This window comes from Bos javanicus, chromosome 10 (genome assembly GCF_032452875.1).
Source record: "Bos javanicus breed banteng chromosome 10, ARS-OSU_banteng_1.0, whole genome shotgun sequence".
Lineage (NCBI taxonomy): Eukaryota > Metazoa > Chordata > Mammalia > Artiodactyla > Bovidae > Bos > Bos javanicus.
In genome coordinates, this window is record NC_083877.1 from 59,822,021 (window position 1) to 59,840,891 (window position 18,871).

General features: G+C 37.5%; 1 protein-coding gene across 8 annotated transcripts in view; it reads left to right on the plus strand.

The window, feature by feature from the left end:
• ATP8B4 (ATPase phospholipid transporting 8B4 (putative)) overlaps positions 1 to 18,871 on the plus strand; it is a 348,133-nt gene that overhangs the window by 199,678 nt on the left and 129,584 nt on the right. For all 8 annotated transcript variants that reach the window (XM_061428804.1, XM_061428800.1, XM_061428806.1 and 5 more), the window contains 3 exons: positions 3,048 to 3,120; positions 11,632 to 11,702; positions 16,817 to 16,899. In XM_061428804.1, the coding sequence (XP_061284788.1) occupies positions 3,048 to 3,120; positions 11,632 to 11,702; positions 16,817 to 16,899 (227 nt within the window). The remainder of the gene's footprint in view (positions 1 to 3,047; positions 3,121 to 11,631; positions 11,703 to 16,816; positions 16,900 to 18,871) is intronic.

Below are 18,871 nucleotides of genomic sequence, written 5' to 3' on the forward strand. Positions count from 1 at the left end.
TCCAGCAGACGCTGGCAATTTGATCTCTGGTTCCTCTGCCTTTTCTAAAACCAGCTTGAACATCTGGAAGTTCACGGTTTATGTATTGCTGAAGCCTGGCTTGGAGAATTTTGAGCGTTACTTTATTAGCATGTGCTGCTGCTGCTGTTAAGTCGCTTCAGTTGTGTCTGACTCTTAGCAACCCCATGGACTGCAGCCTACCAGGCTCCTCCATCCATGGGATTTTCTAGGCAAGAGTACTGGAGTGGGGTGCCATTGCCTTCTCCGTACTAGTGTGTGAGATGAGTGCAATTGTGCGGTAGTTTGAGCATTCTGTGGCATTGCCTTTCTTTGGGATTGGAATGAAAACTGACCTTTTCCAGTCCTGTGGCCACTGCTGAGTTTTCCAAATTTGCTGGCATATTGAGTGCAGCACTTTCACAGCATCATCTTTCAGGATCTTTCAGGATTTGAAATAGCTCAACTGGAATTCCATCACCTCCACTAGCTTTGTTGGTAGTGATGCTTTCTAAGGCACACTTGAATTCCCATTCCTGTCTTAGGTTAGGGCTTTTCGCTTGGTAGCTATCCCACAGTCTGGTTTGCTAGTCCAAGTTAGTTCCCTCAGGTTTCCCTTGGGCATTCAGGCCTGGTCCTTACTCTAAGCAATGCAACCCGCGCCTCCCTGCCCAGCCCCCACTTGCTAGTGGTGGATGCAGGCGTCTGCGCTGCTTCTCCACTGGGGGAGTTACCGTTGGGCACGTAATCTGTGGGTTTTAATTATTTATTTATTTTTCCTACCTATTATGTTGCCCTCTGTGGTTCCAAGGCTTGTCACAGACTCAGCAGTGAGAGTGTTTCCTGGTGTTTGGAAACTTCTCTCTTTTTAAGACTCCCTTCCCAGGACGGATCTCCGTCCCTACCTGTTTTGCCTCTCTTTTTGTCTTTTATTTTTTTTTCTACCTCATTTCGAAGACAATGGGCTGCTTTTCTGGGTGCCTGATGTCCTCTGCTGGCATTCAGAAGTTGTTTTTTGGAATTTACTCAGCGTTCAAATGTTCTTTTAATGAATTTGTGGGGGAGAAAGTGATCTCCCCGTCCTATTCCTCCACCATCTTAGGACCGCCTCCGCAGATTGTTTTCTTAGAGACTTTATTCCACTATTGTTCCAAGTGTAGCAGTTAATTCAAGTAATTCCTGTGGATACCACCAGACTTTTAAAAGCATCTTTTCCAGTTGCTTCGGTTTTATGGGGGGAAATATTAATACACTAGAGAAAAACAAGTTAGAATTAAGTAAGAAAACTCAGGTTTTGATTTATTCCCCCCAAACAGTGGCTGTTGTTACTTGTCTGTTACTTAACTCTTGTTTGTACTGGTGTTACTTAACTCTCAAATGGATATTTTGAAATGTATAAGAGATCCTATAGAGTTTCCTTTTAACTTGGGTTGACTTTTCCATTTGGGTGGAAGAGGTAGGTTGTGGTCCTTCCTAGAGCTTAGAGTATATAGATAGGAGGAATAAGAGTTTGCTAATGAGAGTTAGTGTCTTCTCAGCATCTTCTTGATGCAGAGGAACTTTCAATAGAGACTTCAGGGAAATTCAGTAGCAGTGCAGTTTCCATAAATAAAGACACGGTCTCTGTCCTGGTCTTATTTTATCTGAGATACTGTTCCCTGAGACATGTCACTAATGCCTCAAAGTAGATACCCCAGGACAAACAGACCAACACATAATCTATTCATACCTGTAAAAAGAAATAAAATGAGATTTAAAGGCTTCCTAGGTTCTCTCATTGTCAACAAACTAGATAAAGTGCAGAAAAGTATGGTATTGGAAAAATGAATGAATTCTGGCTAGAGATGAAAATGCTTCAGTTGAAAACTTTCCAGAACAACATGTACTTGGAGTCGTATTAAAGAGAAATTCTTTGAGTGTTTAAGCCAAATGACCCAGCAGGGTTGATAGTGTGAGGTATATTTCACAGTTGTATAAATATTTAAAACTGTTTTCCAGCCTATAAAACAAGTAAATTAGGTTGTTTTTCAAAAACTTCACAATGAAATTAACCTGCCCACCTTAACTTGTTGGGAAACCTGCCCTTCTTGTAACAGCCTTCTCTCCTAGAAGAAGTTGCTGGGAAGGAGGTGTGATGAAGGTTTCCAACTCAGAAAACAAAGCTGGTTTACATTTCAGAGAACTTCAGAAACAGCATCATGGATACTCACAGGTGGTGTGTTTCCAGATGGGCTGTCTGCCTAACTTGTTGAGAGGGGCCTGACCAACGAGGCACAACAGCTTTTTGTCATAAACCGCTTTGAACTTGGTGAAGGTAGACTTGGGACTCCATTATATACATGAACCTCGAAGAAAACAGTGTAACATCTTGACCGTGTTCTCAATTCTGAGCTGTTCATCCTAGCTGTTAGAATGCCACCAAGCCTGTCCTTTGGCCAGAATACTGTGGATGATTTGTAGGTGGTCTTTCTTGTTCAGTTTTTTTTTGTCATTGATTGCTGCTCTTGTCCTTTCCAGAATTTTTGTTCTTTTCCTCTTGCATTCTAGCTGTTGCCCTGGACTACTCTCCCTTGCCTCTGTCTCCTTCATATATTGCCTCCAGTTAAACAGACTTCTGAGACAACAGCCCTAATGTTTTTGTATTAACATAGAGCTTGAAAAGAATATTAATGACTAAAGTTATTCCTTTCCTTCCCGCTGAGCTTTTTTGTTTTTGAATGTTCTGCAAGTAAGAGTTAACAGCTGCTGTATACAGCTGGCACCATGGAGTGGTAGGAAGAGTACACGCCAAGAGTTAGGCATTTTGAGTCTAGCCCTAGAGATGACTAACTCACTGGGTCTTTGGGCAAATCGTTTGACCTCTTTTGACCTCTCTCTAGTTCCCACATCACTCAGGTAAATGACTTTGTTATTCAAGGCTCTTTGAACTGAGCATTCTAGGAAAAAAGTTTTACTTGCTGCTTCTGTCATATGATGCTGTATTGTGAATACATTTTCTTGATTCTTTTCTCTATTCCTGAAAAAAAAATTAATTTTGTTTTTGTTCTTAGACTGCAGAATGAAAAATGGATGAACGTCAAAGTGGGAGACATCATTAAATTAGAAAATAACCAATTTGTTGCTGTGAGTATTTCGTACTGTTTAAAGACTTTATCTCAGGTTAAAATAGTATATGTACTAAACTATTTACACTTGCAAATTCAGCAAATCTGTACTAATTTAGCATAACTAAGGAGGGAATACCAAGAAGCATTATTATAATGTCTCAATTATAAGATACTTTTAAGGACATATTGATTAATTACTTTCAATAACATGATAATTCAGACAAGGCTGAGTGATTGTCACCTTGTTATTTTCTTTCGGGTCTTTTATTTATTTTTTTAAATTTTTAAAAATTTTTTTATTTTTATTTTTTTCTTTTGGGTCTTTTAACCTAATAGATAAAAAGATTTAAAATCGTTTGATGTAAATAACAGCTTTTAAAATGCTCCAGAATACTTTAAAAATAGTTCATTCCTGCGTAGTTGGAATACTGTCCCTTAACAATGGAATTAATGCTGTTAATTTGCAGGATTTTAGGAGAAAAGACTAGCTAGAGAAAGAGGAAAATGAATGCTCTCTCCTGAGTAATCATAATCAGAAAATGTTGACTGAATGTTCTCACTAAATGCTATTTTTGAGGTTTTACTTTGTCTTTCAAATGCACTATAATTTATGTTTTCAAAATTCCTGGGTTACAGTTCTCTTAATAAAATTCAAGGGGTCAATTCAGACTAAAATATGTGACTAACTATAGGTCATATTAAATGCAAGGATATATATAAAAGCTATTCAGAACAGGATTAAAAATTCTATATAGTCTTTATGTCAAATGTATATTAGATTAGTGAGGAAAATTTTTGTGTTAATACCATTTTATTTATCAAGTTGTGTTCTTCATTAAATCTGAGACATTTTCCCACAGGATAAAATAAACGGCTCCAAGATCTATTTATAAGAACTACTCAGTTGAGACTCTTAAATAGTCACTTTCAGAAGCAGTTTTCTTTCATTAAGTCATTTTCTGTGTATAGTGATTCTTGAGAGCAACCCATGCTAAGGCAACTAGTCAGTGAACAGGACATTCAAAAAAAGTTCACGGGAATTTGCTGTATGACTCAAGGAAGTCAAACAGGGGCTCTGTAACAATCTAGAGGAGTGGGATGAGGAGGGAGGTGGCGGGGAGGTTCAAGAGGGAGGGGACACATCTATACCTATGGCTGATTCATGTTGTTTGGCAAAAACCAACACAATACTGTAAAGCAATGATTCTTCAATTAAAAATAAATAAAGTAAAAAAAGTAGGATTAGCACACTTAGAGAGGAGACAACGTAGAATTCCCTCATCCTTTCTGCTACATGGGGACACAGAAGGAAGATGGCTGTCACTGGTTGAGGACATCCTGCAGTGAGTGTCTTGATCTTGGAATTCCCAGCCTCTGGAACTATCAGAGATAAATTTCTATTGTTTAAAAGTCAAAAAAAGAAAAAAAAAAGTTCACACTTTAAGTAGAGAAGTGCTTATTTCTCTGACCCCATAGTGTATCTGTGTTCCAACTTGCCTTCTAAAGCCTTAATATTCTAACTTGCACTTTCCTTGGTCTTTGTTTTTAATTTAGTTGTATTTTCTGTGTTACAGTATACATGCTGCTTGTTATTGCAAACGTTTCTGTGGAATGAAACATGGAGTCAAGTATAAGTGCACGCATCACATGGCAGGAAACCAGTTCCACAAACACATTTCCACAAACACATCGTTAGCATTGGTTTAAAATGAATCCACATTTAGATGAGTTCCCATGAAGTTCGTGATCCATGTGTCCCAACACTATCCAGTAGCACTTTCTGCAGTGAAGAAGATGTTTTATGTGCTGTCCAAATATAGAACAGTCAGAAGCACCTTGTGGATATGGAATCCTGGTAATGTGGTTATGCAACTGAGGAACTGAAAGTTAAATTCTATTTAATTTTAATTAATTTAGATTTAAATAGCCACATGTGACTTGTGGCTTTCTTATTGGACAGTGCAGATGTAGCCTTTTCATTGTGGTCATGTGATGGGGCGGAAACGCTTATTTATTCCCAGCCCTTCCCTGGGTCCTGTTGTTCTTGCTTTCACTTGGAGGGACAGCAACAAAATAACACTGAGCATCTTGCACCCCCTTGCTTGCTCCCCTCTTTCCCAGGAGTGACTTCTCTGATTGTCAAGTGTGGGGCAGTAACAGGTGTGCATGACCTGGCACCTCCTTCCTTCCCTTTCTCTTCAGGCTCTGTCTATGTACAGAGAGAACATTCTGCCCTGCTTGGTCACAGCATTCATTTTATAGGAGTAAATCCCCATGGTGGGGGTGATGGGAGGGTCTGGGTAATTTCTATCTTCCAGAGAGCTTCATCTATGGCTGGATAATCTGTCTATCTGGAGCGAAGTATTAGCAAGCCCACTCAGCCCACAGACCTAAAGCCTGGTCTCCAACTGCTTGGTCAGTAGCAGATGATATTTTCCTAATTTCCAGTCATGTCTGTCTGACTCCTACAATTATAGCTCTGTGTCTTTAGTCTTTGGATAAGTGAGGGGGTCCTCCAAATGCCAGAACACTGAAGTGCCTCTTGATTAGGTCACTTTGTTAAAAAGTTTTCCATGTGCAGCTACTCAGCACCTATGAAGCTGTTTTCAGGGACAAATAAATGTTTCTATGTGTGAACTGCTATAATCACTTAGAAGTGCTAATATACCTTCCTACTCCCTGGCATCAGCTGTTAGAGGCTATCAGAGAGCTTACATGTGGTGAGCAACAATCACAGGTCGCTAAAGAGACTCACTTCTGAGTTACTGCACCGAGGTAGAGCCTGGGAAACCAGATCATGAAGATCATGAAAAACCATAGCTAGCCTTTATTGACTACATGCCACATATCAGATAATATTACAAGCTCTTTATACAGCTTAACTCATTTAATCCTCACATTAGCCGAATGACAGCAGTTTATGTACTATTATTGTTCCCATTTACAGATAAGAAAATAGAGGTGCAGTGCCATCAGATAGCTTGTCAATAGGAAGGTTAGGAGTTAAATTCCATCTGGGTTTTAACCCCACTCTTTACCACTACCATATGCAGCTCCTACCTCCATTAGACCTGTCCTAATTACCTTAAGCCTGGGCTTCCAGAGTCAGAGCCTCTAGGCTTGGATGCTAGAAGTGCTGCTCCCAATTCTAATGCATAGCCTCTAACTGTCAAACTTAGAATTTCTAACTTGACTTAAGTCACTTTAAGCAAGGAAAGGAGCTTGTCTGAGATGACCAGTTAGCTGGCCTGTTAAGAGTTACTCACCTCTGTTTTCCAGATAAGAAATCCTTACTGCCCTTTACCTTAAGAAATCTAAAACACTTCTGGACTGAATTTCCAGAGCTCCTATTTTTATTTTAGGACCAAGAAAAAATGGACAGCATAATTCAGTTATCACAATGAGACTGACTTGCATTAGATGAACCAAGTAAACGGTGTGAGAAAACCACACTGCAGAGTTCCCGATACTGGTAGACCCTGGTCCCTGGGAACCATGCCTGCCTTCCTCCTTTAATTGACTGCAGTGCTATTTTCCTATTTTGCTTTGCTTTTCTTTCTTTTTTTTTTTTAAGCATCTTTTATTTTTTTATTTTTAATATAAATTTATGTTTTGCTTTTCTTATCTGGTGGTAGAAATAAACCTTTTCCTGGACATGAGCATATTTGAATTTCACATTTAGTCGTTTAGCTTATTTGGAAAAAGCTCCCCTTCCATCCCCTCCACAGAATGGCCTTTGTGTTTTAGATGTTTACAATGGTAAATTTTTGCTTTAGAACAAAGGCATTCTTCTGCTACAGAAACTGAAAATTTCACCTTAAGAAATGAAAGGACTAGTTTGATGTAAACTCCAGTCCTGACCATGGACAGGCTTTGTCTCTCTCTGTACCCATCATCAGGGCATCTCATCCAGTGTTTTTCAGCACCTTTTAAAGGGTATCCTTTTAGGGAGGCCATTTTGTGGTTGAATTGCGTTTTCAGTTATTTTAACTTTTATAACTTCAGAGTTACTTGTTTTACTCTAATTGCTGAAATAAATCTTCCTCTTTAAAAAAAAAAATGTGAAATGTTCAACATACATTTGAACATTTGGATCTGAACAATGGATCTGAAACTTAAATTTTAAAGAAAAATATTAACTGTAATCGTACACATTTTCATTTTTATGACTTAATTCTGATTTTTGTCCATATCAACATATTTTTCCATAAGTTACTCATACCACATGAGCCATTTTGGATTTTTATTTTTGGACTATAAAAGAATAAAAGAAGAGATAATTTTGTAGATGATAAAGAAGAATTCCGTGTTTGAGAATGGCTTAAAAAAATTAAGGGAGATCCAAATATGATGTTTCAGTTAATTCTACAAATTCATCTTTCCATTTGGTTACAAATCAAATCCCAATATTCTTTCACCATTGTAGTTTTGATTTTGAACACTAGCAAAGCAAAATGCTGTTTTATTTATAGTTGTAAAGATTGTGCATTTTGGGATCAGAGTTCTGAGTTCTAGTTCTAGCTTTGCCCTTTAAGCTCCATATGGTCATGGGTGTGGCTTTAAAGCTCTTAGAGCCTTGGGTTCCTCTATTAGATTCACCATGACTTGCTATGGGCATTGCGTGAGTTAATTTAGTTCATCTAGTGCTTGTCACAGAGAAGGCAATGGCACCCCACTCAGGTAGTCTTGCCTGGAAAATCCCATGGATGGAGGAGCCTGGTAGGCTGCAGTCCATGTGTGCGCTGAGAGTTGGACACGACTCAGTGACTTCACTTTCACTTTTCACTTTCACACGTTGGAGAAGGAAATGGCAACCCACTCCAGTGTTCTTGCCTGGAGAATCCCAGGGATGGCGGAGCCTGGTGGGCTGCCGTCTATGGGGTCGCACAGAGTCAGACACGACTGAAGCGACTTAGCAGCAGCAGCAGCAGCAGTGCTTGTCAGACTGGAAATGACCTTCCCAGGTTTCTTATCCACACAGTAGGAACAACATTATCCCCCAAAGAGACTATTGAGAGAATAAAGTGATACAATTATGTGAATGTTTTGTTAGCCCTTAGCTGCACAGCTTTTAGATGTTATATAATTGCTTGAGGTTTAGCTTCATTGGCTCTTTAATTCAACGAACATTAATTATGCCTAATAAATCTAGGAGTCTAGTGTCATTGGCTCTTAGAACTTACAGATGTTCTGCAGATTCTTTTCAAGAGTCCTCTGGCTGGTATATTTGTTTCAGTTCTCCTTGAAGCTGCTCCTTGGGCTTTTTGTTACCTTTTGAAGGTGGGTGAAGAGACACTGTGTTAAAAACAGTCCTCAATTCTTGAGAGATATAGTTGAGTCTTTCCTGGGAAAGCACAGGGAAAAGGAACCAGTAATTGACAGAAGAAAATACTGCGTTGGCCAAAAAGTTTGTTCGAGCTTTTCCATAACGTCACTTGGAAACCTAAACTAACTTTTTGGCCAACCCAGTACAAATAAGAGTCTAAGGAAGATGGGTATGGTTGGAATTAACTGCTGCGTGTCCCACTGTGAGTTCCAGTAATCACAGTTTCTGTTATTGTGTTTCATTCCTGCTAACACCTCTGCCTACAGGGACCTGCCCTCCATTCCATCTGGAATCTTCCATGAAGCCCTTCCTTAGCTACCAGTCAGATATACCCCTTTCTCACTTGCATTCCTCCCATAGCACTTTGTTAATAAGATACTTAGAACCCTTATCATATTCTGTCTTTACTAAACTATAAAATCCTTGAAGGAAAGAAGTTTTCACTCAATTTAGTACTCCTGGCAGTATAGGCTTTGAATTGCCTAGATTCACACCCTAGTGCCCTACTTACTCTGTGGCCTCAAACAAGTTACTGAACCTCTTTGGGCCTCAGTTTACTCATCTGTAAAGTAGAGATAGCACCAAGATATACATTTAGGATTTCTTTGAGTTAAATAAAATACTGCATTAAGGCTAGGCTATATAGAATAGTGCCAGACACATAGTAAGAACTCACCAAATTTTGGCTATTGGTATTATAAACACCTCCAACTCAAACACAAGTTTCTGGGTCCAATTCTAGGAATTGGGTCCCTGAGAGAGATTGAAAGGATCAGCTTAAGGAGGACTGACCTGAGACTGACAGTACTGGGGCTTGTTGGACCCTAAGACCACCCATGTGTTGCCCCACTCCCTGCTCCAAAGAGCAGAGGGCAATCCAGTACTAACAAGGCTGTTCCTACAGCTCTCCTGCCCTTCCTTTCCAAAAGGGCTACCTAGTGCGTGTGGAAGCAGGGCGGCATGATGGCGACTCAGCTGGCCACTGCTCGTTCACACATGCTCTTCAGCTACAATGAATGAACAAAACTTGAAGAGAGAAGTTAGCAAAAGGAAATACCCAAACTCAGCAGTTGGGCTGGGAGAACAGAGGAAGAGTGAGGGGAGGCAGGGCAGGGATTAGGGAGTGGGAAAACAGGAGGAAGGTTCAGAGGACATAGAAAAAGTTGACACTGGAGGTGACAGGAGGAGGCAGGGAAGGTAGATGAAGGGAAGATACAAGTCCCAGCTTCCCAGGGTATAGAAAAAGCAGTAAGAGTTAGCCCAGAGCCTGTGAGGTTAACACTTTCTACTTCTAGGAGGTTGAGTCGCTGCTCAGGAGATAATCCAGTCACCAGGTGGCAGTGGTGCCTCAGTCACATGTTCTGAGCCACTGTGGCCAACAGTCTCTCTCCTTATTTGCTGAAAATATGTGTTAAGGCAGCTGAGCTCAAACTTACGCAGTAACATTGGATAGTTCTTACTAGGCAGAATTTTGAAGAAAAGCAACCGTAGGTACAAATGGTTATCTTTCTCTAAACTTCATAACTATTTTTCAGTCACAGATGGTAGCAATTAGAGAATTCTGGCTTTTGTTTAAAATGATCCTGTTAAACTCAGGGAGGAGAACCATAAGCCAAAGAGTGTGAAGCTCTACTGCTGTTGTGCCTTATGCCTTTATTCATTGTAATGTAAATGTGAGAAATAAAATCAAGGTTCATTTTCATAACACTTTTTTACTTTAAACATGTTGGCTTATAACTGGCATATACTCTTCACATGTCCTCTTCAGAGTGAGTTTGCTTTGGTCATGTTGTGAGAAGTCAGAAAGTAAATAATTTCTGCCTTGACAGACGTCTGTGACTTTTTCATTCAGAGTTGAAGAACCTTGATAGTACAGACCTGTTTATTTTGTTAGGGGTTTGTCACCGAGTTTTTTTTTTTTTTTTTTCAGTTCTGTTTTGTTATGACTTAGACAAAACTATTCCCCCATACATGCAGCTATGCCTGGCCTATTTTTGAGTTGAAAATTTAAACACTTGAGAGAATGAAATGAGTAGTTTGATTCTAAATTTAACCTCCAGGCTTTGATAATGGGATATTTCTAGTATTTAAAAACCAAAGGTAAGAAAAATTTGCAGTTTTGGAATGCCAGTCATACATTTAGAGGTAGAAAATTGTTAGGCTAATATGTCAAAATAAATTGCTATAATTTTAGTCAGTTCTTTGTAGATATTCAAATCCTTAAGAATTTCATAAAAACTTTTATTTTAAAATTAATTTTGAAATTTCAAAGAAATAATTTCCCAATGTAGAAAGCTACCAGAATTCTAAAACTGAATCATGATCAGTCATTTCCAAAGCACCAAGAGAATAATTTATCTCTGTCTTCATCTCTGAATGTTTTCTGTTTTTACCATGTTTTCTATTCTATCCAGCCCTCTTGCTTAACCCCTGTTTTTCTTCTCTTTCCCTTTTCTTATACACCACCATCTTTTTCTTTTTTTGTTGTTTATCTTTTAAAAAATTATTTATTTTTAATTGAAGGATGGTTGCTTTACAGTATTGGTTTGATTTCTGCCATACATCAACATGAATTAGCCATAGGTACACATATGTCCCCTCCCTCTTGAACCTTCCTGTCATCCTGTTTATCTTTTCAAGTTTGTTTTTCCTTTAATCCTTTTCTCTTTCCTTGCCTCTCATTTTTTTTTATTGTTTTCAGTTTTCTCCTGCTCATTCACTTTTGTCTTTCCCCATTTCTTTGCCTGCCCTCTGCTCTTAACTGATAACTGAAGAATTAAAGTGTGTGCATATAAGTATTTCCAATTATCTTACTTATTGGATTACATTTTATGTTTTTCATGAGCAATTATCAAAGCAAGAAAATGGAATTTTATATGTTTCTATAAAAGATATAAATTTTATATGGGAATATATAAAAACTTTATATATTTCTATTAAAAAATAAAGTGGTTGTTAATTTATATGCTATATCCTGCCCTTGCTTATGTTCTGATGGCCAAGAGAGTGCAAAGCAGGAACAAGGAAGCAGAGGGTGGTTTTGATTCAGGGCATATGTCAGAGAGGTAGAGCCAGACTTCATGTCTCACTTTTTTTCTAAGACTCTGCTGACTCATTAGTAATGGAGGGGTGATACAGTGTTGAAGGCATTCAACCAATCTTCCCCCCTCAAATATTCTTTATCGTGGTTTTTCAAAATAGGCTGATCTCCTTCTCCTATCAAGTAGTGAGCCACATGGTCTCTGTTATATTGAAACTGCTGAGCTTGATGGGTAAGTTATTACAATTCAAATAATTGTTTAGATTGGTTTTCAATGTATTTAAGAGCAATAGCTTTAGAAACAAGACCTAACTTAAATCTTAAAACTTAATCTTAGATGCAATGTGTGTGTGTGTGTGTGTGTGTGCGCGCGCGTGCACGCGCATACCATGGAATAGTAATCATTAAAAAGAATGAAATAATGCCATTTGCAGCAACACGGATGGACCTTGAGATTGTCATACTGAGTGAAGTAACTCAGAGAAAGACAAATGTCATGTATCACTTAAATGTGGAATCTAAATTGATAAATTGATACAAAGGAACTTAGTTCAAAGCAGATATAGACACACTTAACGATTACCAAAGTGGTAAATTAGGGATCTGAGATTAACAGATACATACACTGCTATATATAAAACAGATAAACAGCAAGAATCTACTGTATAATACAGGGAACTACATTAAATATAATAACCTATAATGGAAAAGAATCTAAAAAAGAATATATGTGTATATTGAATGACTTTGCTGTACACCTGAAACACTGTAAATCAACTATACCTCAATCAAAAAATCTAAAAAAAATACCCTTCATTTTATATTCTTGGAAGAAATAAGACTGTTAAATTGCAAAGTCCATTAAAAATGTTTTTTTGATGTGAACCATTTTCAAAGTTTTTATTGAATTTATTACAATACTGCTTCTGTTTTATGTGTTGGTGTTTTGGTTGTGAGGCACGTGGGATCTTAGCCCCTGACCAGGGATTGAATCTGCACCCTCTGCGTTGGAAGGTGAAGTCTTAGCCACTGGACCATCAGGGGAGTCCCATTTAGTCCATTTGCTAGTTACTTTGCAGATCTTGGGAAAACTCTGTCTTTTTTCTTGAATTTATTTCAGAAACAATGAGCTAACTATATATGTGAGTAATATATAGTTTACATAGGGATTCTTCACTGAGATTCCCTGGAAGGGTCTCTTTGTTTATTTGTTTTCAAGTGCTTTTCTAAGGAAAATGAGAGGAATGGCAATCAAGATCTCTTGAAGAAAGAAGAACTGGTGTTACTTTATAAGGCAACTTTTGGAACTGGGTCAAGTGAGGATGTAGAGAGAGAAATGAAGTAGAATGCAGTTTTGACATAGATGCTAATTTGGAATTTAATTAGACCATATAGTAATTTCGTTTCAATGGATTCAGTTAGTCTGTCTGACATAAAAACATTTATTGAACACTTACATTTTAAAGTGTGTGCTTGAGATGGATTCTATCATTTAATCCTGACATAGGTACTATAAGCCCTATTGTATAGGCAAGGAAACGAAAGCTTGGAGTGACTAAAGAATTTGTCCCAGACTTCTAACGAATGAAACCAGGACTCAAACCTGGCAGTCTGACAAAAGAGCCCATGGTTTTAACCACTGCCTTCTAAATCATTGCTGTACTGAGGTATCCAAATAGAGATCAGCCTATGTGATCCTACCCTTGGTTTGGCAGAAGCTAGAATAGTGCTAAGAGGAAAATTTATAGCTATGCGTGTATATACTTGAAGAGTAAAAAAGCCTCAAACCAATTATCAAATCTTCCATTCATAACCTAGAAAATAGCAAAATAAACCAAAGCAAGTAGAAGGAAAGAGCAAAGAGAAAAAAAATCAATGAATCTGAAAATAGAGAAAGAATACAGAAAAATAAACAAAGAGCTAGTTCTTTGAAAACATCAGTAAAATAGACAAATTTTAAGAAGACTGGGAAAGGAGAAAAAAAAAGATACAAGTTAACAATATCATGAATGAACCAGGGAGTATTATAATAGATCCTGAAGTCATCAAAAAGATATGGAGATACTGTGTATAACTCTATACACATTAACAACCAAGAGTAAATGGACTACTTCATTGAAAAACGGTCAGAACTCATCCAGTATGAAATAGTTTGAGTAGTCCTATAATTGTTAAGGAAACAATTCAAATATAAAACATAAAACTATAAAAACTTTCGAAAAAACATAGTAGAAAGTCTTGAAGATTTGAGGCTAGTCAAAGAGCTCTTAGATTTGATCCAAAAAGCATAATGCATAAAAGGAAAATTTGACAAACTGGACTTGGTCATGTTAAAATTCTTTTTTTCCTGTGCAAAAGACTCTGTTAAGAGTATGAAAATAAAAGTTACAGACTAGGAGAAAATACTTGCAACCTATATATCTGACAAAGGACTTGTATCTTGAATATATGAAAAATATTAAAAACTCCACAGTAAAAAAAATCCAATTAGAAAATTGGCAAATGATATTAAAGGACAGTTCACCAAAGATAACTTACAAATGGCAAATAAGTACATGAAAAGATGCTCAACAACTTTAGCCATTGGGATATTAAAGTTAAAACAACAATGATGTATCACTTCCCACTTATCCTATCAGAATAACCAAAATAAAAACTAGTGAGAACTCCAAATGCTGGCAAGAACGTTGAGAAACCAAACCACTCACACATTGCTGATGAGAATATAAATGCTACAATCACTCTGGAAAACAGTGTGGCAGTTTCTAAGCATGTAGCTCCTGTATCCAGCAGTTTCATTACCTGGCATTTATCTCAGAGAAATGACTTATGCTTACACAAAAATTTGTATACAAATGTTTAGGGCACTTTATTTGTAATATCTCCAACTAGAAACAACTTAAATGTCTGTCACCAGGTGAATGGTTGAACAAACTGTGGTATATCCATATTGTGGAATATTACTGAGCAACAAAGAGGAATGAACTATTGATATATGCAGTAACCTGAATGAATCTTCACAGAATCATACTGAGTGAAAAAAGTAAATATCAGAAGGTCACATACTATATTATTTCATTTATATAACATTTCTATAAAATTAGAAAAATGTATAACAGATTAGGAATTGCCAGGAGTTTAAGATGGGTTGGAGGAGGCAGAGAAGGTGTATGTCCGTAAATGGAGCCCAGAGGAATCCTTGTGTTGATAGAAGTGTTCCATATCTTGACTGTTAATGTCAGTATCCTGGTTGTGGTATTGTGATACAGTTTCGTGAGATGGTACCATAGGAGAAATTGACTAAAAGGTAGAAAGGATCTTTCTGTATTGTTTCTTATGTTGAAAATCATTTTGAAATTTATCAAGATATTGACCAAAGTGACTGTACCATTTTAGATGTCACTATTAGTATATGAGATTTTCAGTGACTCTCTATCCTGGTATGATCGATCTTTTAAATTTCAGATAGTTCAGATAGTAGGCATGTAGTAGTAGTATTATTTAGATAGTAGGCAAGTAGTAGTATCTCATTATGGTTTTAATTTGCATTTCCCTAGTGAGAAATGGCAGTGAATTTTTTTTTATTTATCACTGTATTTCTTCTTTAGTGAAGTGTCTATTCAGATCCTTTATGCATGTGTTATTTTATATTGTCATTTGTAGTTTGTTTTTTTTTTTGATAGACACAGGCTATGAGATTCTTTATTCTATTTGTAGCAGCTTATGCAGGTGCAGCCAAACACAAAGCTTCAGGACAAACTGTACACAAACTTTACAATGTGGGAATTGAATTTAAAATATCAAACATAAAATCTACAGATTAAAAAATATTATTTGAGAAAAAAAATCAGGAGTTTTGAAAAAAAAATTTTTATCAGTGAGGCCTGTGTGTGATTATTCTTCCTCTTTAGTTTCCATGTCTGAATATAGAAGTGAGATATCAGAATCCTGAGGAAATAAATTAACATGATGATGAACTTTAGTGAGTGACAGCATATATGGAATAGGGCTGAGGAATGAGAGCTGTCTAGTCCAGTTGGTGTGATTGTTTAAATTATTTGAAAAGTCATTTAAAGGACAAACATTTGTCCTTTAATCTCAACACCACTGTCTCACTCTTTTTCATCAAGCCCAACTCAGTTTCTGCCTCAATTATGAAGTTATTTTTGACTGTCTATACTCATCTCTGCCTCCTAGAATTTGTAGATTTAGATCAGTAAGATCTAAATGACTTTTGAATAAAGTTATTTCAATTATACATTCAGCTTAATGTTTTCTGCAGTAAGCTGTTTGACTAATGGGCATTCCTTGGATTCAGTTCTCATTGCCATAACATCATTGTGAAGCTTAATCATGGAGAAGTTTAGATTAAATGAAGTTGCAGGTATCTGCTCAGTTCTCTAAATTCAGTTTTTCATGGTTTGGTATGCACTTCCAAAAGGTGATATTGGCTTTTTTACCTACCACTTGTTTTCCTCAAGAGGACAGTAACCTTCAGGGCTGCATTGAGTTTCATGGGTGACTATGGTATGTATTCAATCGATATTTGTTGACCCACTACTACTGAACCCACTACTAAACATTTCCATAAAGACTGAACTCTGACAGATGCTCTTAAGCTATGGTAGAAGAGAATTTGGTTGAACTCAGTGAGGAAACTGACATGACGAACTCCTTAAACAGGAGACTTGAATGATGGCCATAGAATCTTCACTGATGGTCATCTCATGAATACCAGACAGCCATCTGTCCAATGTATACATGGTCTTGCTTGGAAGAAGATGACCAGCTCCTTGTGATCTACTTAGTTCCTGTATAGTTTTATGATTCTAGATGTATGGGATTCTTGGCTTGATTCTTCAAGAAAAAGAAAGCTGTATTCCTTTTCCCATTTGAATTTCAGCTACTGTGAAATTTGCCATGACCATTCTTACCAGTAAAACTTCTGCATAGATACCAGATTCTGGAGTGATACTGACCTCCTTTAACTGGCAACTGTGTTCCCATTCCTAATGTGTTTTGTAACTCATGCATGATACTAAGAATGTTCGAATGCAACCATACTTATTATTAATACATCCTCTGTTTTTCTAAATAGCCAAACAGATCGCTGTTGTTACAGAGATGTGCCGTGGATGAAATGCTAACTCTTAGGAGTCTGCAAAGACTTGTCCACTTTGCCGAGATAGTGTGGGAGGTGTGAATGACATTCAGAGGGAGTTTCTTGAATCTCTTGTGTTGGATTTTGCATGTGCTAAAATTGAGGAAATGCCCCTGATGGCTTTGTGTAAGATACTGTTGGGCTATTTCATTTAAAAGTTCATGTCATGTCAATTAATTTCACAGGGAGACAAACCTTAAAGTGCGCCACGCGCTCTCAGTTACCTCAGAACTTGGAGCAGATATCAGCAGACTTGCAAAGTTTGATGGTAAGTGTTTAAAACTGAAAAAGAAAGACCTCAAAACCCAAAAGCTTTTGTAACAAAGCCATGTAACAAAATAATTATATGAAATTCAGTTTATGTTTCTTTTTATTTGGTGGAAGGACATAAAATTCTCCAAGCATCAAAGCCTGTGATCTCCTCTCACGCTCAAGGGTAAAAGTGTTTAACAAGGGGAGAATGGCTGTATCAGTTCATTGTTCCTTTCATCCTTGTTTTTTCTTCTCTAGACCTCGTTCCCTCTGGTCCTATAATACCCTTCATTTGCCTGACCTGGGTCTCCCTGGAGCCTCATACAGACTTGCTGAGGATGAGTAACAGGCCACACTAGCTCTAACTAGCCATGAGTTCTCTGGCTCCATAACAAAGACCAAACCCCAGACTACAGACTTGATGAAGACAGTAACTCTGCCTCATATATTTCTGTCTTTCAGAGTGCCTGGTATAATATCATAAAGATAGTAGGTGTTCAAGAAGAACATTATAATTTATTAATCAGTTGTCAACTATCACCTTGTATTTTAGACCAGGGTTTTGTTATCACCATCTTCACATCATTCAACCCAGTCCCACGCTCCTCAGCATGGTCTCCCCTGCCTATTCTACTCCATCTGTGTCTTGTTCTTTTCTATCAAAGCTGTCACAGAGTAGCAAAATTCTTCTAGTCAAAGGAAAAATAATTAATGGTAGGACTTCGGGCATCCTGATAGGTGGTTGGAGAATCTTTGGGGTCTTCCTGGCCATCCCTCAATGGTCTCTTGCTTTATGTATGATATGATATGTATACATATCCACCTATGTATCTGGACTTGGATATCAATATTTCCATACAGATTTGTTTTATTTATTAACCCATATTCATGAGTTTGAGGCTATCTTTCTAAATGTTTTCTTTGGAGTCTACTAAAGGAAAATATGGACAAGCAAGATCCTGTGAGTTAGAGCACAGGCAGCTTTACATTTTAAAGTTTCTTAGGGCACAACTTAGAGCTCCTGTTGCTTGGGGTTTGCATTTGCTTATAGACTCCATCTGGATACTGTTAATATTTTAATCTTTCTTAAATGAGTGCCATTGTAACAAATGTTTACAGAAAAAAAATATTCCTCCAGTTTGAGATTTAAGTCAGGGGAATAGCCAGGAAACTGAATGGCCCAAGAAATATTTTGATTAGATTAAAATAAATTACACATTTTCTACTAAGTAATTTTTTTCAATGAAATTTTACTGTTATGTGAATCCAAAAAAGTAAATTGTGTTCATGAATCAAAATACTTCCTTAAAACACGTCACGGAATATTCATAGAGTCCTAAAAGTGCAACCTAAATGTAATTTACTCATTTCTTTCCTGGCAGAAGTGTACCTTTACACCACTGTTAATCTATAAGGAGGTAAAAATTCATGACTTCTTGCTTACTTTACTGTTAAAAAGCAGAAAATTATGTTATAATTGCCAGCTTATTTTCTTTCATAGATACTGGCACAGATAGCCCGTGCTGTGATTTAGATACAAACAACCCTGAAATCATAGTGGCATATACAGTAGAAATTTATTTCTTCCTCATGTCACATCTGATGCAGGTTGGATGGGCTTCTTCATCTTGTAGCTTTGATGCCTAGACTAATGGGCCTTAATGAGCACATTAGAGTAAGGATGAGGTGAAAGAGACAAGCTAACTTTTAACTGCTCTTCCTCTCATGTTTCATTGGCCAACACGAGTCACATGGGCCTGACCTAACTGCAAGAGAGGAAATGAGTATGGAGTTGAGTTGAATGCTGTCTCTACCACACCCCCGTGACCAGAGGTCAATTCCAGGATCGTGTAGAAAGGGACATACTGGATTAGGTAGATTTCTTACTTGGAACTGCAGGAATGGGGCCAAGAATCTGCCATCTCAATATGACTCCTCATACCCCTCTCAATCCTCCCTGGCCTGCTTGACTTCTTCTTTTTTCTCAT